Consider the following 24,236-nt stretch of genomic DNA (forward strand, 5'->3'; position numbering starts at 1 on the left):
ACGTTTCTGAAAAAATGTATAAATATGCAGCTTTTCCATTACAGTAAGTCTAAGAGACTACCTTGGAGAAAGGGTAGTACACCCTCCCCGGAAGAACCTCTGGAACAGTAAAGGCCAATAAACACTGTTGCAGATTGCCACGTATCTGTAGTGCCACAAGGTCACGCAGCACTTCCCAGGCAGCAGTCCGTACTCTCCACCCCAAACTTCACAGCAGAAAAGCCAAGCAAAAGGCAGTCTATCAAGAACACTGACTGTAACACTGAAGAAATCGAACAGATGGAGTAGCATTCAGGCAGTCTCCTGGTTTCCTTCTCCCTCCTCACTTCCCAGCTTGGACTACTATCCCAGGAAGATGGGAGAGCCACTGCTACACAGAGAGGCCCAGAACCACTGTGGAGCAGCAGATACACATTTACAGTAGAAGAAATTTAACAAAACTTACTTTTACAGGTTTGTCAAGATGTTTTTTGCAACATTCCCCTGTAATCTGCAGAAGCGCACTATCATTTGGTGAGTGCAAACTGAAATGGTGGGGAGGGGGGCCCGACAAAGCGAAGGAGGCAGAAAAAGGGAGGAAAAAAGAAGACAAAGGAAAAATAAAGAAGGAAGGGTGAGACCGCTTTATCTTGTGGACCCCTAGAGTTTTGCCAGACTAGATGAGGAACCTTGCGCAGCTAGCGACAAAAGGCTTTTCCTGGGCCCGTTTCCCAGACTCATTTGGAACAGGTGCCAGAATGCAGCAGTTAGCAGACCACAGTCCCTAATTTAGGCTGTCTCTGAATACAATTAAGACAACCCAAGAAGAGGGAGGGGAAGAGAGAGAGAGGAACAACTGTTTGCCTATTTCTGCATGAGTATTACAGCTGTAACAGGAATACATCATACGAATCTGTGTTTAGGCGCTTGAGATTGAAATCATACAGATTTGTGGGTGACTTTGCAGTGAGCTGCAATAGCACTGCAAGAAGGCCTGATAAAAACTTGCCTAGTCTGCTACTCCTCTGCCCACCCAGCAGCTGAAGATGGCTGCAGAGATTCTCACAGCCCACAGCTGACAAGCCCAGCAATGCTTTGTCCAGAGGTTAGATATTTAACACCCCAGAGAGTTCACAGCAGCCTGAAGCAAGACTGCTGTGTTCCACCCCTGGTCAGGAAGTTAAATCTCAGGTAGAAGAGCAGAAAATTAAGCTCAGAAAAAAAAAGGTTAATGTTCTTCTGACAGTTCTGCTCTCTTTCCATAAGGTCTGCTCCCACCATGGCTTACTGCCCAGTCACCCTTATCTGCTTCTTTGCCTGAGGACACTGCTGACACCTGTGGGGCTCTCAGGTGGACTGAATTAGTTTATGGTTCAGGTGAGAAATAACCAGCTGCACCACTGTGCAAAATGCTACAAGGGAAGAATGTGGCATGAGAGATGCTCCTTTAAGACCCCCCAGATTCAGGTATTTGAAGTTAGTGACCTTACACAGTGAGAGTGAACAAAGCGGTACTGAGAAGTTTACAAAGACTTAATCATAACGCACCACCATTAAATTACTGGCTCCTCCTCCGTCCAGTTTATATTTAAGGTTATTATACAAATTGTTTATATGTGCTTATTTCCTAAGATGAAAAGAAACGTGACTGGATAACACTAATTAGCAGCAATGTAATAACTCGTAATGGAAGTATGCTTTTTTCCCCCTCCTCATTTTTACTTCAAAACCCAAATTATGTATTCTTTTCATTTCTCTGTTAGCCAACTCAGCAATATGTATTTGTATTTCCTCACTAACTGCAATCTTTAATTTTAAGACAGCTGCATCACTGATGATAAAGCATGCAGAGATCAAACATTCACACTCTTCTGCCAAGTTTTCTTCCAGAAGGAAATTTACAAAAAGAATAAATAATGAAAAATCATGAATCTTTAAATACCCAAACTGCATTTGCCCCTAACATCACGGGAAATACCAGTCCAATTACATTTTCATCTCTTTTGTAGCTATCTGACATTTTTGCCTCAGCTTTTCTCATTCCAAATGGCTGTAATTGAGCTCCATAGTTTTGGTGGTGTTGTCAGTACACGAGGTTCCTGGCTTACATCTAGGCAACACTAAGAAAAAACAAAAGTCGCTGGACAGCTTGCTTTTCCACACTATTTATTAACCTCTCAAATTTTTGTCATCTGTACATAGCTAAAGAAAAGATGTTGCTAAGTCAGACACATTGATTACTTCAGAACTATATTCAACTTTGTGGAATTCCAATTTCCTGCATGCACTGTAGGACAAGAAGTCAAAGTGCTCTCAGAGATGAAATGAGTAACTAAATGGAATCTGATTTTAAGATCCTTGACCTAATTCGTCTGCCAAACTTGAAAAAATAATTATAAGATTCAAAAAATTCACTTTGCTGTTTCAAATATAAGTGCCAAATGCTACTTGTATACGCTTGACTTGCCTGAAGACATGAACCTTGAAAAGGACCTTTTTTTTTTCACTGTAATTACCCACTCTTTCTGCCTTTCAACTGCAAGAGATAAATGGAGCATATGTGCATGTTTTTACGGGTTGGGACAGAATCACACAAAAGACACAGCCATAGAACAAGAGTCATTAAATGTGACTCCACAGCACATACTGTCAGACTGCCCTTGCCAGCACTGGCAGGTAAAGCTATATGCTATGTTGCTTTACATAACTGAAAGCAAGATTGATTTTCATATCCAAATAACTTTCCACAGCTGCTTCACTATAATGAATGTTCTACAATTTCTAGCATCTTCTTGGAATTTCTTATTTTCCTTTTGTTCATTGTGTTTGTCTAAACTATGACAACAATACTCATTCAATTAGGCAACAGTGGGAAAATGCACTTTATTCCCACAAAGAGGAAACATTTCAGTATCCAAATTGCTTTCCCTAGATCGCCCCAATCACCTCTGAAATCTAGTTCTGGAAAGGTTACACTGGGAGCAGTCAAGTACTTGCTTACTACTCTCACTCAGCATTCCTAGTCTAACAAATGAAACTGTAAGGCAGATTCCTTTTGAATAGCAAAATAAATAAATATGTATCACTCAGTTTTTCATTTGTCTGTTGATTTCCGAACTTTGTCCTCCCACTCCCAGTGTGTTCCAGGATGATCACAGAAGGAAAAAAAAAAAATCAGAAAAAAAAAATCAGTTAAAATGTAAGTTCACATGTAAGTTGTGTGCCTTACAAGGTTCTGAAGCAACCAGCACCTTTCTGCCTGACAGTCAGTCCATCTTTTCTGTGGCTGCAAGCTGCTTGGAGCAGTACTTCTTTGCATCATAGCAGGCAGTACAAATCAGAATTACATAGGATTAGGATGCGAACAAATTGCTACAAAGACTGACATGGAAAACAAACAATAAGAGGAGTGAGAGCACAAAAATAACATTTGCTTGAAGAGACTCTTGGCTGAGACAAATGCAGAGTACATCTTACATGTTACGCAACTCTCAAATATAGAAGTCAAGGAACTTAAAACTCACATTGCTTACTTCTAACATTTAGTTTAGAATGCGACTTGTTACCTTGGAGATGGAAGGTCTCTCTCTCCTCCCCACCCCTCAGTTCTTCATATTTTCATTTCTTCCTCATGATAAAACCCACACTATTCCGATCTGGTCTTTCTGGTAGCTTCACAATGCCTCAAAAAAAGTCATGCAACACTTACATACGGATATAGACACGTTCTTTCAAGTTTAGTTTTCTATTCCTCAGAAATGAGCAATGGTTGTTCCAGAGATATTTTGCAATTGGGATAGAAAAGAGATACACTCTTTTCATTGCTCACAACACAACTGTGCTGTATTACCAGGTATTATTCATGATTTTTCCCATTATCATCTCCCAAGATAAATGTGGCCATTTGCTTATATTTTAAAACATAAAAACACCTAGATATATTTCATCCCAGTCCAGTGTTGTTATTATTCTTAGAAAAAGAGATCAAAATTCAAGATAAAACTATTTCTTCAGGACCTTTAAGTTGCAAAATTCCACCGTTTGCTGTAAAAGGTTCAAAAGGTACCAAGAGAAGTCTTGTCTCTCTCAGCAATCTCACTATGCTGTAGAATACTTTATTTATCCCTCATTCTGTCCTGAGTCTCAACAATGAAAAGTCCTCATTTCATAAGGAGGGATCATGTTTTTTTTCTTTCAAATTCATGGAAGGCTTCAAGGAACAGGGATCCCTGAACTGGATCAAGAATGTTATGAAGTAAAATTATTTTGACAAGTACACCGATAGATAAGCAGCAATTTGAACCAAGGACTCTTTTTTTGGTTATATTTCCCCCTACAATATTATTCCTTCTGGTATTATAAAAGATCAAAGGAGAATCGCTGATCACAACTACAAATTCCATTTTGAGACGAGTCTGGCTAGCTCTCTCTTGGTCAGACTGAAGTTTTGTTATATGATTAGAATAAATAGGTTCCAATAGAAACTGCTGTTATGGCCTCCAGAATTCAGGAGACACAATGAAATTACGGATCACAGATATTTTACAGATCATCAGACAGCTTCATTGGATAAAAGATGATGAAGCGGCACAAGCATTTCTTTGAGGCATTGCTATTCACACTGGTGTCAGGAAGGAAGGCCTACAGCTGTACATAATCTCCACATGGCTAGAGCTACAGACAGCCATGCCCCAGAAACTTTCCCGATGGTTCTGCAAAAATTTATCTTACGTAAAACTTACTTTTGTAAACCTGCAGCCCTATTAACAATTCTGCTTACATTAAAGAGCTCTGATGACATATAGACCTTCACATTTTTCATGATGAAGTTCGTCACTAACATATGAAAAACGTATTTGTCACAGACTCCTACTCACATCACACTTCTGTCATTGTTATATCTCCTGCCATATACTGTCACCATGTGACTCATGCCCAGGAACTATATGCACAGTCTCTGCACTAGCCAAATAGTTACAGGCTGTGTTGACAAATGAACTCTAAGCACCTCAATGCAAAATTAAGAACAGACATCTAAGCATATTTTACCTCCGCATAAAAGTAACCAGTAGTTAGGACTGCATGAAGACATTATTTAGAAATAGTTGCACAGAGTGCTTTTATGCAACCACTTTAAAACAGAAAACGAAAGGATTTTTTTTTTTTAAATCCTGTGTTAACATTTTATTGGACAACAGACTCTGGCATAGAACCCAGGCAAGGTTAAGAATTAGTGTATGCTTCCTACTGGACAGTGACATAAAACATTCACACAGAAAACAACTCCTCTACAACAAGTTTTATGTAAATGTTAGAGAGGTTACCACTTCCAAATGAGTATCTTGTCATTCCATCTATAAATTCACCACTAGCTTTACTGCTTTCTCTTTCTTTAATTAAGCCTTGTAGGCTCTGAATTTCATGGGCATGTGAAAAATTTCCTTTAGTATTATGCTAATTGTCTATCGAACTTCACATCTGATAGTCTACTGAATATGTTAAAAGATAAGCTTTCTTCTCAGTCATCTGGGAAAAGAAAATTGAACTACAGGGAAATCAGAAGTGGAATTACTATGGTTTTTGCTAGAGTAGCTAATGTGGTGGGTGAACATGGTTACTACTTGTATCTTGCATGGACTCTTCAAGGCTGCAGCTAGTGAACTGTGTTGTCATCTTCACAAACAATATACTTCAAAATGCCCAGAGATACAGTTAAGTGTTCGAAAATTGAAATAAGCAAATATTCATTTGCCTGGTAATGTTGAAAATGTCAGTATTTTGGGAATTAACACTTAGATTATGTCCTTCTCTGTCAGCTGAAAGATCTCTTAAGTGTGCTTTCTTAAAATGCAGTTGAAGTTGATAAAATAGTGAATTATATTTTCACAATAATTCCAATTGTTTGAATACATACCAATCAGTATGGCATCCAAGCCTTACTGAAAGTTCAGTAAGGAAAACCGATCTACATTTTTTGATGTCAAAATTAATCAGGGAGGAAGTTGGGTAAAAAGGTAACTTTCAGATGAGTTCCTGCACATCCTACAGAAAGAAGGTTTGTTCTACAAAAATATCTTCAAATAAGTCACTTTCAATAAGCTTCCACTCTAAAGGATTTCAAGCAATTACATCAAAAACACAAAAGAGACTTTCCAGCCTGTAAATTTAACAGACTTGTTTTGTGTGTTTTCTGAATATTACTTCATGCACTAGAGGGAGCTCCTGCAATTCTTTATCACAACAGAAACTAAAGACAACACAGGGAAGATAAAGGCAACAAAACATAAGAAAATTCAGAAAGAAAAAAAAAAAAAAAAAAGATATATGTATATCTTCACCTGGGATCAAGACTAAGTTGTGCTAAATCATACAATTAATCTCCTTACATCTTCTGTGTTTAGTATGGCTTCTTCAGGATATGCAGAAGCACTTTCCTTCTTTAAGGATGTAGGCTTTAACACAAAGGATACAGATTTCTGCAGGTTATTTATTTATTCAAAGCAGCCATAGAGATTAAGTTGCAGAAAAAAAGAAAACTGGCATGATTTTTTGAGGTGAGGTGTTGTTTTAATTGAATGTGCCACAGGAAAAATGTATATGAGTAGGTAATCAAAGTCTGTACCATAATAAACATGAAGAAATTAAGTCTGCACCATAACAAACACGGATAAGAGGACTTCATTAACACTGCTCAGTCATCCTTCACTCTTGAAGCTTTGCTTTCAAGCACTTGAGTTTTCAGCCTCCCTTTCATGCAGACTATTTTTGTTGTTGGGCTTTTTGTTTGTTTTTGGTGTCATTTCTTGAGAATGTGGGGGCTCTTTTAGCAAACTGCTCTATGGAGAAAAGAACTGCACATTACAGAAAAGAACACAGAACTTCAACTAGAAATATCAACATGGTTAGAACAGTTTTTTTGTTTTTTTTTGTTTTTTTTTTTTTTTTACTATCAGCTACTTGAATAAATGGAATAATTATCATTAATCAGAGAGTTCTATCCTTCTTGTGGATTGTTCCCATCATCTCTTGGGTTGAATATACAAAGGAGTTTTAGGCATTTTCTGACAGCAGAAAAACACATGCAGCACCAAGCACCACAGTAGAGTGAAGATTCATGCTCTCAGTTGGACTGTCCTCTCATCCACATTCATTCCTGTGTCTGTACAGCTCTTTTCTGTGACATGCTGTTTTCTACTTTAAAACCATCATATATCTCATGTCTCCAGAGAACAATGGGCTATTTCTCTACTCCTTTCCCAGCTAGAGGGTGTAAACGTACAGGGGAGACAAGAATCATTCTTGTTTACAGTCTCTGGCTGGAACTCAAAATGTTACTCTAACAACTAGAACCAGCCACTGCAACAAAAAACATACTGTTCACCATGGACACAGTAATGCCCAAGCAGTGCAGGACCAAAGACATAGTTTGGGAATTCTACATGCAAGGCACACAGCCTGCATGGAAAAACTTTTACGTGCCCCTAATTAGTCTGTTTCAAATGATGTTTTTCAAGGCATAATATGATGGCTTATTTTGTAGAGCCACCAATAGCACTCGTTCCTGTCAGAACAAGCCCTAAATGTCAAGCTCCTAGTCGACAGGACAGGTTTGTCCGAGTATCATTGGGAAAAGCTATTTAACCTGCAGTGTGCATTTCCCCCCCAACCTCAATGTCAGAGAGGTTTGATATATTTCCACTTAAAAATCAGCCAGAGCAAACTCTCAGCATGAAAAATTCAGTCTAAGCAGTGAGAAACTGGCCAAATTGTAAAAACAAGATCTTGTAGTGGAACCACCACGCAACCCTGCTGCCAGCTCTGCTGGTAATATATGGAGAAAGAACCACTACCTATTCTGTCTGCTCACTGGAGCCTGACCTCCCCTGTCTTTTAAGTACTCTTCTGTATATTTTCCAAAAATGTATTTGAAATTATTATTGATTTTGTCATTTTTTTCTTTATGGTTATAATCACCTAGCAGATCCAGTTACATCCCAATCTATTCCATCAGAAGGTTCAAAAACTGGAGCTAGTAAGACCATTGCACTGATATCAGACTGACTAGTTAGAAAGACAGATGATGTGTGATTTTTCCTTATTTAATATGGCTTAAATTTGATTCTGTTTCCATTTCTCAAGATGTAACTGGAGAGTGTAACATATTCCACGTATTTTATGCTCAATTTAACTGTTACATTGTATTAAGTGATGCTCAATAATGTAATCCTAAATGCAAATTAATTCTTGTTTGGTGTTAGAAAATCTCTTTGCTGCCTTCTCCAAACAGAATTCTTTTTAATAGATTTTAATGAGCTAGGAAAAGCAAACATCCCCATATGGTGAGAAAATTTCAAGGCATACATTAAAAGAAAAATCTTGTGTTACTCATCAAAAAATAAGAGATGTGATAAGAGAAAAAAAATAAGCTATGAAGATGAAACCCAAATAATTAGCAAACATGGAAAATAAAATACTATAGTCCTTAAAAATGGCTCAGCACAAGCTGTAACAGAAAAACATGCATTTTTCTACATCAAGAGTGGAATATATTTGATTTTATTAGAATTATTTATAGTTATTAATTTCCCTGCAAAACTAAACCAGAGAAACAGATATAAATGTATCATTAAGATTACTGAAGAAATGATGTTATCTCCTTCTAAGCATGTAATGTCTTCTTGCAACATGAAAGACTTTGAGAAACTTTCTCTGAATTTCAGAAAGTCCCTTGCTCAGTCTGTCAGGCCATTATGGAGCAGATTGCAGGCCTCACCCTTGGCTGCCAGTCCTACAAGCATCATTCCAGCAATAATAAGATAAAGTAATTCAAAGATATTCTGCAAACACTACCATTTCCGTGACTGAATGCCTGTCCCTGATGCATTAGCAATTTCTGCAGCCGCATATGACAGTGGAACGTACAAAATATATAAAACATATGAACACAGACTGTGTTCCGGTTGCTTGTTGCTTTGTATTTCAAATAGCTGGCAACACTTCTGGGAATTTGGCCCTGCAATCATAGTTTTTCTCTGATCATTCAAAACTGACAGCAGGACACAATGATCTAGATGTGTAATGTTGTAACAGTTGTACTATTTTAAAACGCAGGAAAGAAGCTCGCATGCAGTAAATAAAATACTTAAGTATTTACTTCTGTTACATGTACCTTTCATTTAACAGAATTAGAACTATGGACATATGGCAAAAACACTGAACTAGAATTCATGAACTATTTCTGTGCTGTGTAGGTACTGCTACATTTGTCATGGGACTGTCTGAGCTCCTCCAGGACAAAACAAGGTGACAAGCATCTGTCACATATTTACTCTCTCAGTTTCTCTCCACTGAAATGTCTACAGAGCGTGGGAGGGAAAAGGATGGCTGTTTTACGTGTCTTGGAAGAGAAGCTAAGTTTGCTAAGGACCTAATTCCTGTAAAAGTGATTGAATAATTTTAAGGTTTCCCAGTCAAGTTCTGTCTCCAACACAACTGAACATTACTTTGTACGCAAAGAGTCCACTTCTGCTAGAAAAGCACAGCTATCAGCAGCAGTGATAATCACAAGACTTTGCTTGGTTTCTAAAATACTCGGAACCTGAAAGTGCATATGCTTCTTAGCCAAGTATTACTGCCCATCACTGGGGGAATACCACCAGTACGGACCAGGATGCATTTAACTTGTTAGCTCTACCTCCTTCAGAAAATAATGCATCTTTCAGTTTAGATACTACACTTGACACTTTTGTTGAGGGGTCTTAACTCTCATGTACAGCTTTGCAAGCGCTCCTTTACAACACTGACATTTCAAATCTTTTTAAGATGCTTACAGAGTAAGAGATACAAAAGTATCTATGAATTATTACTTAAAGCATGGAAGAATACTTATTATCATAAAGGGTAAGATTGTGTCAGGAAGTGGTACAACATTAGTGAATAAGACAAGCAAAAGGAACTGCATACTATTTCATTTATACATTTATTAAAGGCTAAATGTGACAATTAAGAAAGTACCCTCAATGAAGCAGGACAGACAGAAAGCAAGGTGGAAGTAGTTATTTCCACATAAGGGAAACATGCTAAAATATTGTCTTTATCTGCTGTTAAGAGATGCATTTTATATAACAAAAAAATCCTTTTACCTTTTATAGACATCACATAAATGCATCCAATTAAACTCCTTTCTCCAGAAAGGAGGCATCCAAGGAATTATTTGTTACTATAACCTTCCTACTCTCTCTATAAAATAAACCCTAAAAGTTTAGAATCTTCACACCAATGTCCAATACTATAGTATTCTTCCCACACTATAATTGCAGAATGCCAGCATAGTAATAATCACAAGTTCTTTCATGGGAGACCTGATCTGGTGAGACCAAAGGCACAGAACTCTTTATAAAGGGGAACTGGGAAATACAGCTGCACTCCGAACACAGTAGAAGATTCACCCTGTGCAAAGCGCTTGAACTATGCCCACGCATCAGTTAGACTCAGTATAGCCTTAAAACAGAACTCTGAATTTTATGATCAGTTGGCTATGTTCAGGTCCTATCACCAAGATGCCTTTCTTCCTTGCCTTCACCACCTACCTTCTTTACAGGGAGATGATAATCAGAATGTGACACAAACTCTCACAAATGTTCCCTTTGCTTTCTCCAGCTTTATAATACATCTAAAGCATCTTTATAAGTTGCTATCACATGCATCAGCCACATGCTTTGCATTTTTACCTTTTTTTTTTTTCCCCTCAATTCAATGCCATTACCGAAAGTTTCCCATCAAAATCCAAAGGCAAAAATAAGCTGTTTACCTTACTATAATTTTTAGAAACTTGGCAAAGAGCACCGCTTGACATACTGTCCTTATCTGGCATTCCTGAAAAAAGAATACAGTAAATAAATACTGCATATTCTTTATGTCACAAAAGAGATATTTATTACTAAGGAATTTGACATCTTTAAAACTTTGATAACATAAATATTCATATATGATTTTTAAATTTAAAAAAATAAAAAAATTAAAAAAAAAAAATTAATATTTTTTTTTTTTAAAAAAAAAAAAAAAAAAAAAAAAAAAAAAAAAAACAAGAACATTTATTCTGGCAAAATTCTTCCATTAGAACAAAAGACAAAGTTAGCTCCTTAGTTTAAGGTTTCTAGAAATTGTAGTTGCTCACAACTTACTATTTGAAGTACATATACAGGAATTAGTTATATTTTTTCATTTGATGTTATCTGTGTTTTATTATCTGGAAGTCAGATGCGGCACTGTGCTTGTACTACCTAGGACAGTTATGCTACACTGTGTTATGTACAATATACTGATCACAAAACATATGGCCCAAAATTTACTGATGCAAGAGTAGGCCATTAAATAGCATCCAAGTAGGCATCTAAGTAATCCTCTGGCAATTCAGTGCAAATACTTTGAATTAACAGAAGTGGTACATTCCAAAGACTGCCCTTGGACTCATGTTTAAACTGTTATTCCACAGTCTGACAGATTCTCATGAGGCAAAACCACACTGAACCTTATTTACCTGTGTAACTAGGGTCAGAGAGCAGCATGCCTGCTGCAGGCTCTCTTTCCAAATACTAACTCATGTTATCAAATAAGTTGCATAGCATACCATAACTAGAGAATAATAATAGTAAGTCATCCAGTCTGTAAAATGTATTTTACTAGCAGGACTCATAGTTGCATTCCACAGAATTTATGTAGCATCTACAACTATTTAAATGCTATGTGACATAATACGATCAGTGTACAGATTTGTGTACAGTTCTGTATGCAGTGGTATACAGTTAAGAAAGCAATCAAGAAAGTTCCAAATTATTTCCTCCTATGCAGAACAGAAATATCTGTTGAATATCTGACTTGAATTTAACATTTAAATTCTCACATCACAAACCAGAAGATGTCCATCGACCTTTTTCTTCTTCCCTCTAATTTCCATAACATTTGATTTGTATTTTCTCATACTTACTGTCATTGTTGGAGCCAGTTTCCATAACACCATAAGGAGGAGTAAGAAGTCCAGACATATACTGTCGGTATTTCTGAAAGACAGCAATGGCAAATTCAGTCAGTTACAGATGTATAAGTCAGTACAGATGTATGAGTACAGATGGATGCTCTAATACTTGTATCTGTGTGCCTGTTGCTTCATACTTCACATGCCCACAAGCAGTTTGTGACTGAGACAGTTGAACACGTCTTTACTATTAGTGCTACAAGGCTAGTGTGCTTGATTTGAGCACACCATCTTTATTTTATTAAGAGCTGTGCTAAGACAGTTCCCTCCTTGATTTCCCCAAAGCATGGCTTGGAGGGTTCTGATAAATTAATATCGTCCTTAGTTGTGTGATTTCCCATACAGACTGCTTAAAAGCTTGTTTGAAATCACACCGCTCTGCTAAAGTTGAGCCAGAAAGATCAAACTTTATTTTAAGGATGGAAACAAATCTGTGAAATAAGAATAAGACTCATATACCACTATAATTTTGGTAGCAGATTTGAAACAGACATGATTTACTGCTAAGACTCCAAACATGTACTTCTAACACATTAGGGAAGCAAAAGTTTGGTTTTCAAAACTGTAAGGCTACGCAACAGACACAGCACCGATTCTACATATACATTCACATAAATCAGGCAGTCAAATAAAATTTTGTAACTGTAAAAATAATGCCCTTTGTACAACTGTAAACTACGTAATTGTAATTGATGTCAGTAACTGATGTTTTTCTTCAGTGAATGTCAGTAACAAGATGAAAAAGGTTCAAAGCTCTGTCTGGGGCTTAAGAAATCCACAGGTATAACGCCACAGGGAAAAAAACACAACTTCCTTGTCACATACAAATCATTCAAAGAATAACTGATACATTCAGGTTTTCAATCATGTTATGCTACTGCCATAGTCAAGGATAAACTATTATAATTCCCTTTTTTGGAACAGCCACAAAGCAAGCTTGTGCAACAGGGATGCTGCCGATCAGCGTAAACAAAACATATGATGTGGTCCATAGGTTGTGCAGTGAGCTGAACATGAACAGTCAGTAGAAATACACATAGGTTTCAAGTAAACACGCATAACAATTGAGTTAAAAAGCTTTCCTGATAGACCGATTTTAATGAAAAAGATTTGTCCTTTGCATTATGGAGCTGTTGGGATGCATGTATTCACTTTCTAAATGCTGTCTGCTAGAGTTTAACAGATGCTTGAATTATTCTTTTAATGATGTTTTTTTCCTAGAGATGCATATGAAAATCTTATCTGTTCTAATACTGAAGAATGAATGTCTTGCATTCTAAATAATAACAAAAGCTACAAAGATTACATTAATCTTAATCCAATCCTATTTTTAGACGTGCGATTACATCCTAAAGCTTAGTAACATTATTTAAATCTCACCCATAATCCAGCTGAAAACTCATAGGAGTTAAATTATGTTTTATTCCAGGTCAGTCACACAAAATACAATCTACTATTGAATTTGAGGATAAGGCTCTCCTATTTTCTTTCCCAAGCCATTCACTTCCCCATGCTTTGTTTCCAGTCCTATGCCTGAAACTCAGCAAGAGGAATAACACAAGAAGTAACTACATTCTCAGTTCAGTAAGTAAGCTGTACATATAAAACAAGGGAAAAGACTCATTTTGGTTGACAGAATGAAAGAAAGGAGAACATGTTATAAGGGGTTGAAATCACATTTTATTCACAGAGTAGATAAACCCTTTGTTCTATTTTTCTACTTAATTTCATCTTGGAAAAATGGAAAGCCGAAATGTTTCATTGGAAATAAGATTAAAATCAAATTTATGCAATATTTTTTCTGTTCTTCCATTCAGATGATATTCGGTTCTTTGTTTTGTTTTATCCAAGGTAGCATTTTTCCAGAAATACATCATTAGTCCACATTTAATGCATCTTGACAAGGAACTTCAATAGTAGGACAACAGTAATTTTCTCTTTTTAGTTTTCAAATGTATGCATTCCCTATATCACACTCACAATCATCATACACTGCAGAGCAGTTTTCTTTCATTAATTCTCTAATATTTCTCCTGCTTGTTCTTCTTATGAAATAAAACAGAACACCATGCAATTTCCACGAAATTTTGAAGCCTAGCTACCTGCACAAGTCTTGCAGGTAGAATAAGCCAGAATTGCATATAGCACATAAAGAGGATAGAATCGCTTGCTATTGAGTACCAAATGTGCATAATTTCTGCTTAGGGATAGTTCCTCTGACTTTCTTATGCAGCTGCCCAGTACAACATAAGCTGGGAAAAAACCACACAGTTTTTTGCCATGAAGCAGTAAAATATCCAAAGATATTTTAAGAAGCTGTCACTTTGCAGGTTTTGGAACACAATGCATCTTTCAAAGAAAATTAAAAAACAATAAAAAACATCTGACTTTGGATGGAGGTCTGATTTTCACCAAATAGGCAGGGAAGACAGATGCAGTTTTGCACTCTGCTGTATTATTTGCTGCATTATTTACACTCAGTGTAAGTTTTAGGAACACTAAAAGACTTCTTGTTTATGGAGGCCCCTAGCCATACTGAGCCCCACCTGACACTCAGGATGGCAAAGCCCAAAAAGAACGTAAGCATAGGCTGCCAAGGACTTGCACTTTGTCATCTTCCACACCAAAGCCCTAACCTGTCCTGGGTAAGTCTACTGAGGAGACTGAAGGAGCAAGCACAGCATAGTGCAGCCTTTGCAGAAAGTCAGGCAACATACCAGAAGAGGCACCAGTTCCGGACATGCCCTCAGAAGGCTCATCTGTTCAGACTCCTCCAGCAGATTTCAGTATAAATTAAGCTACCTTCTATACCTATGTACCTTGAGGGAAGGCTGACAGGACTGCCTACACATGGAGTCCGTAAGATACCCGGGTTTGGGGAGGAAGGCACAATTTACACCTAAAATTTTGCCAGCTTATTAGCCAAGTTAAATGTCAAAGGACACTAGTCAAGAAGTATGGTAAATGCTGTCCACTGGGAAACATAAATATGCAAAAATAAAAATAACTGCATAAAAATTCACAAGCTGAGCTCTCTCAAAGCTGAGACAATCAGGAGAACACAATAACTGAGCGCGTAATATCTGTTAAAGAAAATGCAATCAGTAAAATTTTTGTAGTAGATGACATTTAAAATGATCCTGAAGATAAACAGACTAAATATTTACAAAAGGCTTCTGAAAGTGTATTCCACTGTTGGAGTGTCCTCTGGATAGGGTTTCATTGTGAAACTATCATATAAGTTTGTTTATAAGCAGTTGTCATGTTCTGTAAATCCAATGTGACAGCAGGTTTTAGAACTACACTCAGTGACCTATTCACTCAGTCTTCAGATTTCTACCAATTTACAAACTCTATCACGCAATAGCTTAAAGATCAGACACTTCTTGCAGCTAATTTGACAGCACAAGTAATAAAGACCATATTTTTTTCTTCCAGTTAGTGACTATCCCACATCCACACAGTAGTAAAAATTAACATGACCTTTCCAGTCACTGCTATAGCCTAAAGCACAGAAGAGCACTGGTGAGGAGCAGTAGAGGATGGGAGGAAAGGAGGAAAAGATGAATAACAAGTAGCATGCTTTCCTCACTGGGGATGTGCTGGAGGTGAATTTTCATGCAAACAGTTTTTAAAGGTGCCTCTTGGTTAGCTGGTGATGAGTCTCAGCTGCCTTCATGACTTCACTGGATTTTCTTCTATACCACAAATGCACTTTGGTAAATTTTTTATATGATTATGTTTAGAAAGGCCATTACTATAATTCCAGCACAAACTCTGTTTGAACCCCTTACGCATCTCATATTGTACACAAGGTGTATAAAACATCTTAGCGTTAGTCTCATCTGCTGCAAGTACTGAAGATCTAATCTGTGTTTAAAGGGGAAGACTGACCAAAAGAAGAGATCTAACACAAACATTCCAAAACAAGCCAGGAAGATGCAAAGAAAATTGAGGTGTCTCTGTTGTCTTCCACACGTGTTGCATAGCAAAGCATCAGTATTAACACAACCAGCTCACAGATTTATGCCCAACTGGTCAAGCTCCACTCCAGATACACTCCTAAGTCCAGCAGTCCTCTGGTCAGGAAGGAGTAACTATGGGCTGTTCAGTAAGAACTTCACTTGCAAAGCACTAGGGAGCCAAGCCCAACTTCTAAAGGTTCCCCATGCCATGGTGAATACACATAACTGGAAGTGACAGCCTTCTAACACTGAAGGAGGTTATGCAGACCATAACACACACAATCTCATCTTTCTTCTTAACGTCCCCACTCTCAGCCTCAAAACACAATGCCACTATGCATTGCCCTGCTCCATGGCCACAAAACACCGGGTGGTAAATCCTCTTCTGAAGCTGCTGGATCAATGTAACCTCAAGACCCTGTATTATCAGGTGCACTCCTGCTGCCTCCAACTCTACCTACCACCAGTTGCACAGAAGATAAAGTAGATTATGCATTACTTGCAGACTTGTCAGTGAGACAAAATACATTGTAATTCATTTCAGTTCTAGAAATCTTAGTTCAAACATCAAGTTGACCTTTCCACACATTCTTCAAAACCTCATGTAACTATTCTGTTAGATGATGTTTCTTTGACTGTTACTTGAGTTCTGTAATCCTCTCTGCTATCTACCACAACTCCTGGTACTGTTCCTCCTAGGGGATATGACATGTAGCTATTCACTGTAGGCCAGCTTCTCTATTTTCTTTTAATAATAAATAATTCATCAGTGATGCTCTCAGTGCAGCTCTGTTCTTCCTCTAAGATGGTTGTGCCTGTTATATCATTTTGAAAATAAACTCCCTTGTGAGCTCAGCATGGTGCCATGTTTCTTCTTCCTCCAGAACAACAAGAAGAGATGTGAATGAGTCCAAAAGATCTCTAGCTCCCCTTTTAATTTCCCAAAGCAAGCACGGATTGGCATCTTAAAGTCTAGATCTTTGTCTTTAGATCCAATTCTTCCCCTTACAAACATCACTCTTAAATGAAGTAACTGAACTAACAGACAGGTAAAATCTCAGGTAATCAGAACAAAAGAAAAATGACTTTGACTATACTTTGTATAGAAGTAGAAAACTGGCTGAACAGTGTGACAGGGCTCTGGCAGCTTCTCAAACAAGAAAGAACTGGACTCTCTCACAATGTGCTTCAAGTTTGGGCTACATGTAATAATAGCTCTGGCCCCATCTACAAGTGAGGTCCACTTGGGCTGAGAGAGCTTGCAGAACTCAAGGCTCTCTCCCTTTCAGGACTGTAGCCTTGACCTCTTCATATAGGATTTTTCTGGCATCCTCAGCTCTGCTGCCCAGCAGAGTGGCTACAGCAGAGGGTCTTCCTCACCTCTAGCAAGGGTATCCAGTCATCTACCTCTTTCTGCACACTAAGATGTGCTTCATGAGTAACGTTGCACAGCTTGCATGCACCTCACTGTGCATCTTCGCACTTGAAATCAGTTTCAGTTCATTAGGCACATATACAGCACAATAGGATATTGAAGGGTGTTTATCTCAATACAAAGTGGAATTTCATGTTCAAACTGTCTAACTCTCCATATTAGAATAGAGAATACCAAGAATCCTGAATATTGCTAAATACTAGCATTTGTGATTCCCAAGACATCACCCAAGTTATAGGTAACGGAACAGAACTGAAATATTTCTAAAGGAAAGGGTAAGACAAATCAGAATAAAAACCAAAGAGAGAAAACATCTTGAGAGAAAACATCTTGATGTATAGTGGAAAAATAGAAAAAGAAGATTCTACCACACGATTCATTGAACAAAGACTCTTCTATGTATGTCAGTCTACTCAAGTCATTAAAACAAGATACACAAGACTTGAAATAGCAGAACTGAAGTACTATTTAGTTGTATTGAGATAAAATAAACACAGGAAATGCCTGTACTTGCTGAACCAGAATTAGTACAGATTATATAACAGCAGATGAATCTGCATCTTTTCTATTTGCCTACTTACCATCTTCTGAATGTTTCTATATGGCTCTAATCAACTGTGCTCTTGACTTTATTTGATCTCTTTGTTTTGGAGATATATATTTTTCTGTCACATTCCTGCTTAAATCAATTTATCATGCTTGAAAACCTCTGTATGCAGAATTTGCTTGATCACAGAATCCCCTTGAGTCTTAGTTGAACAGAGAAATGTACCCTGCTCACTGAAATCATGCCAAATAGCAGACTTGGCTACCAGATAGAAATCCAAAGATAAGACTGCACTGGAAAAAATCAAATCCAAGGAAATTAGAGCATGAGCAATCATTAAACAAATTACACAGCCTATTCTGCTCCATCTCATTTAAAGATAGAAATGACATCATGCAGCCCTCTGATTCAGTCTCCTGGAAGAATCCACTCAGGAAATGCAATTGGGTGGAGATAGGACTTGTTTGGGAGGGGTGGGAAGATAACATGTATATAAAAAAAGGGCAAAGGAAATATATAAAGAAGAAAAAACAGGCCATCTGGGTTACACATTTTTTTACTGCATTTGTGTAACCACAGAATAATGCACTTATGGCAAAAAAAAAAAAAACCAAACACTATATAACAATTCAACTGCCCTCAACATGAAGTTCATGTTTTCAAATGCACCTGAGAAAGAGCATCATGCAATTCTGTATTTAATTTTTTACAATCATGTTGGTGTTATTTGTTCACATTAAAATGAGATGATGATATCTGTCAGTGGTGGTGCTCCAAACTCTATACAAGATCAGAAAAATCAAGCTGTGCTCCACTTTCTTCCTTTTTCATTATCACTGGTAGGAGAGATGGAGCAAATTGCACCTTAACTGGAATTTTCTGAATGATGCAGAATGTAATTTCATCCCAATTGAAAACGTTCTGCAAAGTTAAGAACTGTAAATCTGCATCTTGATTAGCAAAACCAACAGAAAACACTTGAAAACAAAGTGCTGAGCTACACTGAGAAAGACACTATTTTAATATAAGTTTTCCTACCACTACAGCCAACCTTTAAACCAACAGTGACAGCACTTATATTAAGTCTGGTGTCATCTCATGAGTTGTGTACAGGGCAAACCTACTCCAAGAACAATTTCTGAAAGTTCTGGAAGCAGAAGACCTCCTTTCATTTTCAGTGACATTTTCTATTTTTCAGACATAATACTTCAGTGAGAGGAGAACCAAAGATGTTCTTTCAGGAGGACTCAGTCTGGGTACACTATGCAAGAAAAGAGCCTGAAAGAGATATTGGATACATGTACTAACAGACTTACAAGAAGAAGATAAGGCTGGTAATGCTCAGCTCATTGTCTGGGCAGCTATGAGCTGCTTTCTACATCATACCCCCCATATGATACTTCTACCTGAACTGATCCCTTCCATCCTGCTGGAGCAGAGCTTCAGCTCGGACAAAAGGTCGCACCAGAAAGAGGCTTTCGTTTTTAAACAGCTTTAACAGTAAATTGTTTAATTGCATAATGTGCATACCTTTTATCTGATCACATACAGTAAGCTGCATTGCAAATTTATGTGCTAGAGAAGTCAGAATCAGCAAGAGCCTCTAAACGAAATCATTGCTCCAGCCTGAGATCACCACCTTCCAAATTATCAAGTTCCAATGCGCACAACCAATGCATCTTTGCAAGAATGCTATGATAAAGGCAGTATCTGAAGAAGAGTAACTAGCTATGTACCACTGAGACAGGAAAAGTGCAAAGCTTCCAGGGCAGGCAAGGCTCCAGCAGCGGGCTGAAGTCACACTCCTCTAGTGGAATTCTGTAAGGTCAGCACAAGGTCTGTGCAGTACTTAAGTCTAAAAATACATTTTAAGTGCAACTTAAATGACACTTAAATAGCCTGGAACTGACGCTGTGCAGCAGTGGCTTCATCCATTGCACATCAACAGTACATTTTCTTCTCTACTCTCACAGATTTCACAAGATTTGAAACAAAAAGAATAAACAAACTGGTAAGCTGATTTTTAATTCTGCTTTCAGGTTTATAACCTCCAAACATAGAAGCATGTTGGTCCAGAAATTTGTTTTAATCCGGAAAGAAACTCTGGGTTAAATATTAATTCCTCTTGAATCAATACAAACCTCTTAATGAGTTCAGTAGGATCAGCCTAATGCTCCACCTTCACTGCCTTTGCTTCTCACAGAAACAAGCAAACATCAACTTTCAACGTGTCTGTTTCCACTACAGTTGTGCCTAACAATAGCGAGGATATTTTGTTAATGCAAATAAATAAACATACAGGGAATTTTTCTTTGTATTATCAGTCTTACTTCAATGCTTTAAAAATTATTTTGATTACAGCGAGTTGCTTTAAAAGCAGCTTGTGAAGCTCTCTCAGCAACACTGCTGTGAAATCAAAACATGTACAATACTAAATAATTAGGGAGAAAATTTGAAGGCAAACTGCATAATTATAATTCAGAGAGTATGACTGAACATAGCCTACTTTTTCTAGTGTATGGAAACAACCATATTCCAGCAAAGAATCACAGAATCATAGGGGTTGGAAAAGATCTCTGGAGTCCAACCCTCCTGCTGAAGCAATGCTGAAGCATTAAGTTGGTCATTCTGGAAGACCTGGCTTTAAAAAGGATACTGTAATTCTTATGTTTGGTTATAAAAATGACATACTTGATGGCAAACTCATTGGGAAGCAAACTGGTTTTCTGAACTTTTATGTAGCCATTCCACTTCAGCAAACAACCATTTCTTCTTTGTACCCATATTGCACACAGTCAAAGTAATTTCAGTAGCATACCGAAATCTCAACCTATCCCATTTAGGTTAAAACAGCCATGATAGAGCGGGCTGTCATTGCCAAAATAAAACAGCTTTTTAGTCCCATTCAGTTGTTTAATTTTTAAATATCTTTGTTTCTTGATCCTTTTTAATGGAATCATATTTTGTTTAAAAGATGACAAAAAGGTAATAATAGATATACCACAACACCTAATTCTCATGAACCCTGGCCATTCTTGCTCCAACCCCACTAGAAGAAAGGCACTACAAGGGCTAAGATTTCCACAAAGCAAGCAGCAATGCTAGAAAATGAACTCACTGTTTTTACACAGGGAGCAGAGCAAATCAGTTCGAGTTCTCTATCTCATCTACTTCATTGGATTGCAGCCAGCTGAGCAGACTGTGCACACTCTGGCCGGCTAATGGCCATGGGTACTACCCCATACTAGGCACCACACACAGTGTCTCTCATCAAGTAGGTGCATCACAGGACTTACAATATCTGTAACAGGAAAGAGTCCAAATGGAAAGGAAAAACTTGTTCATTAATTCCACCTGCAGAAAAGCCTCCGTTATTTTCATTGGCTATGATTATTTCTATATTCCAAATTCATTTCTCAATTTCAATTCCTAATATTTACAGTTCCCATAAGTGTTATCACTTACGGCTATGCACCAATATACTGAAGTTGCAACTTTTTAGTTTTGTGGCATACCAGTATCAAAACTTACGTATTTGAAGCAGGTGGCTCTGCACTGTAGTGATAACACATATACATGGGCATTCTCATGCACTCCTGACAGAAGTGAAACAGGTTTTATTGAGAAGTGATGTGATATACTATACCCTTCTCCCAGCAGCAAGAAATCATTAATTCTTGAAGTGAATTGGCATACTGAGATGAGACTTTTAGTACTTCTAGACAACCGAAGTCACTGGCAATATTAGAGTTGAGCACTTCTTAACTGAAGGGCTACTTAATTTGTAATGACCTACACTCCTGTTCATTCTTGTAGGGCTTCTTCTCTATTGTGAAGCAATACAGACAAAGCTTATTATTGCCCCTTTGATACTGTCTATCTAGTCACCATTCTAAGAAAGTCCTCATAATAGAAGAGCTGTAAAAACAAGCTACAGCTTGAGCTGTAGTATGGTGGTGATTTCTCATGGCAAAAATCACAAAATTTGTGTATCAGTATCACTTAAATTTAGAAAACTTAACAGGTATAACAGATCTGACATGATTAGAAAGAGTAGTCTAAGTAGGCTTGCAGACATACTACTGAATGACTGCACTCCCCAGCGAGGGCCAGTAGTGCTAGCTTCAAATGGGGCTAATCCTTCCTGCAAGCTTAGCGCTCCTACAAGCGTCCACAAGTACCACTTCAATAAAGAAACAAGTAAAGAAGAGCCAATGTAAAGTTGCCAAGCACAATCAACACTGCCTGCGTGGGTCTGCTGCTTTGTTCTGCCTTAAGACAGAAGTTAAGCACCTTGTACATCAACGTTACTCCAATTACATACCAGTTAAACGTTTTTCCAAAGGGACAAAAAATTCAAATAATGCTCATATAGGTCACTTAGAGTGAGAGATGTGATTAGGCTGATGTATCCAGAGTGTACAAGTAGCAGAAAGATATAATGATGGCCAGAAAAGCTGTTTCAAACTACCAGAAGATGCAATGTTGATGTGACAAGACTCTGGATTCAACTGTCACTTTCTTTACTGGAGCAGCAGTCTCACTAAAGAGAAAAAATTGCCTTTTCTCTAACTTGCAAAACTACATTTTACTTAGATCTATCATCATCTCTCCAAACAGTACAAAGAACAGTAGCACACACGCATACAAAAAAAAAAAAATCCTTAAGTGACTCTATCTGGAAGAAAAGTCTTCAAAGCAGCTGAGCCAAATAATCTCTGAATTTATCACTATGTTTTTATAGTCACTGAAAGATGAAAGATGTATCCATTTAGAACTCTAATTCTCAGTGTCACAAGTTAGGCTTTGCTCACTAATGAGACTCTGTCCCATGTTTGATGTGCTCCTTTATGATTCTTCTCTCAAGCCTTGCAGCAGGACAGCCAAACCTCTACAACTGCAACATCCAGAGTCCCATTTTGAAACAGCTCCTTGCAACACAGCCCAGGCCATATCCCCCTCTACATGTATTGTGGTACAATTCAGCTTGCTGGCACTGCATTAGCAGAAGGGACAGCAAGGGACACTTGTCAACTAGGTGAACACACTGGCCTAACACCTGTTAACCCAGTACCTGACAGGAAAGAAAGCAGGAGGACAAGTAAAGGAGCTTACAGGCCAAACATGACCCATTGGGCACCAAGGCTATTCATGAAGGACTCTAATTCCTGGTCTGTATCAATTCATCACCATCCTGATGAACACACAGCCCAGTGAGATGCTGCTGAATGAAGTGCTTAGTATTTGTAAAATGCTTCAAGATACGTAGATTAAGGATACCACCGATGTGCCAGCCAAAATATTATTATTCTGACACTGCATTCCTTCAGGAATACACAGACATACACTATACAGTGTAACTGGGCTGATCTCTCTTTAAATATAGATCATTAGAGTTCCAGTGCGAGTCCCCTCAGTGTCAGTAAATGTATGTACAAAGAGCTACTCAATTGATTATCTTACAATGCAAGCCCTATGCATATATCCAGAACAGTTATATATTCAGTATATTCCCTTTTATGTCAGTACATCAACTGTGCTTCTATTGAGCTTCAGCATTTGTCATCACATTCTGGCAAGTTTTGCCTTGCTTTCTCATCTCCCACACTTGATCTGCCTTTTTAAACTCAGCATTTCTAGCAACCTCTCCCAGAAAGGTCTGAAACTAGATTCTTCTCTCCTGCTCAACAAGCAAGATATAGTACAATATAGCACATATAGTACAATAGTACATAATTTCCTGTTTTATATACAGCATCTGGCACCGTAGAAAGAACCACTGCAAATCTTACCAAGGCAGCAGAAAAAAATAGTTGAAAATCCTTCTGCAAGGAAAATGGCTCTGCAGCACCAGCTATAAAATCTATTACATATTATATGAAAGGTTAGCAGATTTCCTGGCATAGTACAGTATGTGGGATTTGACTGCTGTAAAGAAACAGAGCACTGAAAGCGAGCGAGCCTTCCATCCAACACTAAATGACAGAACTTCAATCTGATTTTCTCTGCTCTAAATAAAAAAAACGTCAAAATCTGGCAGGAGTCTACACTTCTTAATGTTAATATTTTGAGTGATATCCTACACAAAGCATCTGCAATAAAATAACCTTCCCTACCTAACTCGCAAACAAACTGCGGCTACAAAATTTGCCAAAACACCAGAATGACTCAACCACCTCCATTTATAGCAATGACTTAGACATATCAGAAGCTATGCAGCGCTGACTTTCAATGACACAAGGGACAGAATTTAAATATATTTAAGCATTCAGAAAA

At 37.8% G+C, this 24,236-nt stretch overlaps 1 protein-coding gene across 4 annotated transcripts in view; it reads right to left on the minus strand.

Moving 5' to 3' along the window:
• The window catches only part of RAPGEF4 (Rap guanine nucleotide exchange factor 4), a 142,966-nt gene that overhangs the window by 65,742 nt on the left and 52,988 nt on the right, over window positions 1-24,236 (minus strand). For 3 of the 4 annotated variants that reach the window (XM_042822544.1, XM_042822542.1, XM_042822540.1), the window contains 2 exons: window positions 11,966-12,038; window positions 10,790-10,854 (listed from right to left, as the gene is read on the minus strand). In XM_042822544.1, coding sequence (XP_042678478.1) covers window positions 10,790-10,854; window positions 11,966-12,038 — 138 coding nt within the window. Of the gene's footprint in view, window positions 1-445; window positions 503-10,789; window positions 10,855-11,965; window positions 12,039-24,236 lie in introns of those variants that run through there. The other variant, XM_042822543.1, reaches the window with a different exon arrangement.

This window comes from Centrocercus urophasianus, unplaced genomic scaffold (assembly GCF_019232065.1).
Source record: "Centrocercus urophasianus isolate 14NV4802_14NV808 unplaced genomic scaffold, USGS_Curo_1.0 seq_20, whole genome shotgun sequence".
Lineage (NCBI taxonomy): Eukaryota > Metazoa > Chordata > Aves > Galliformes > Phasianidae > Centrocercus > Centrocercus urophasianus.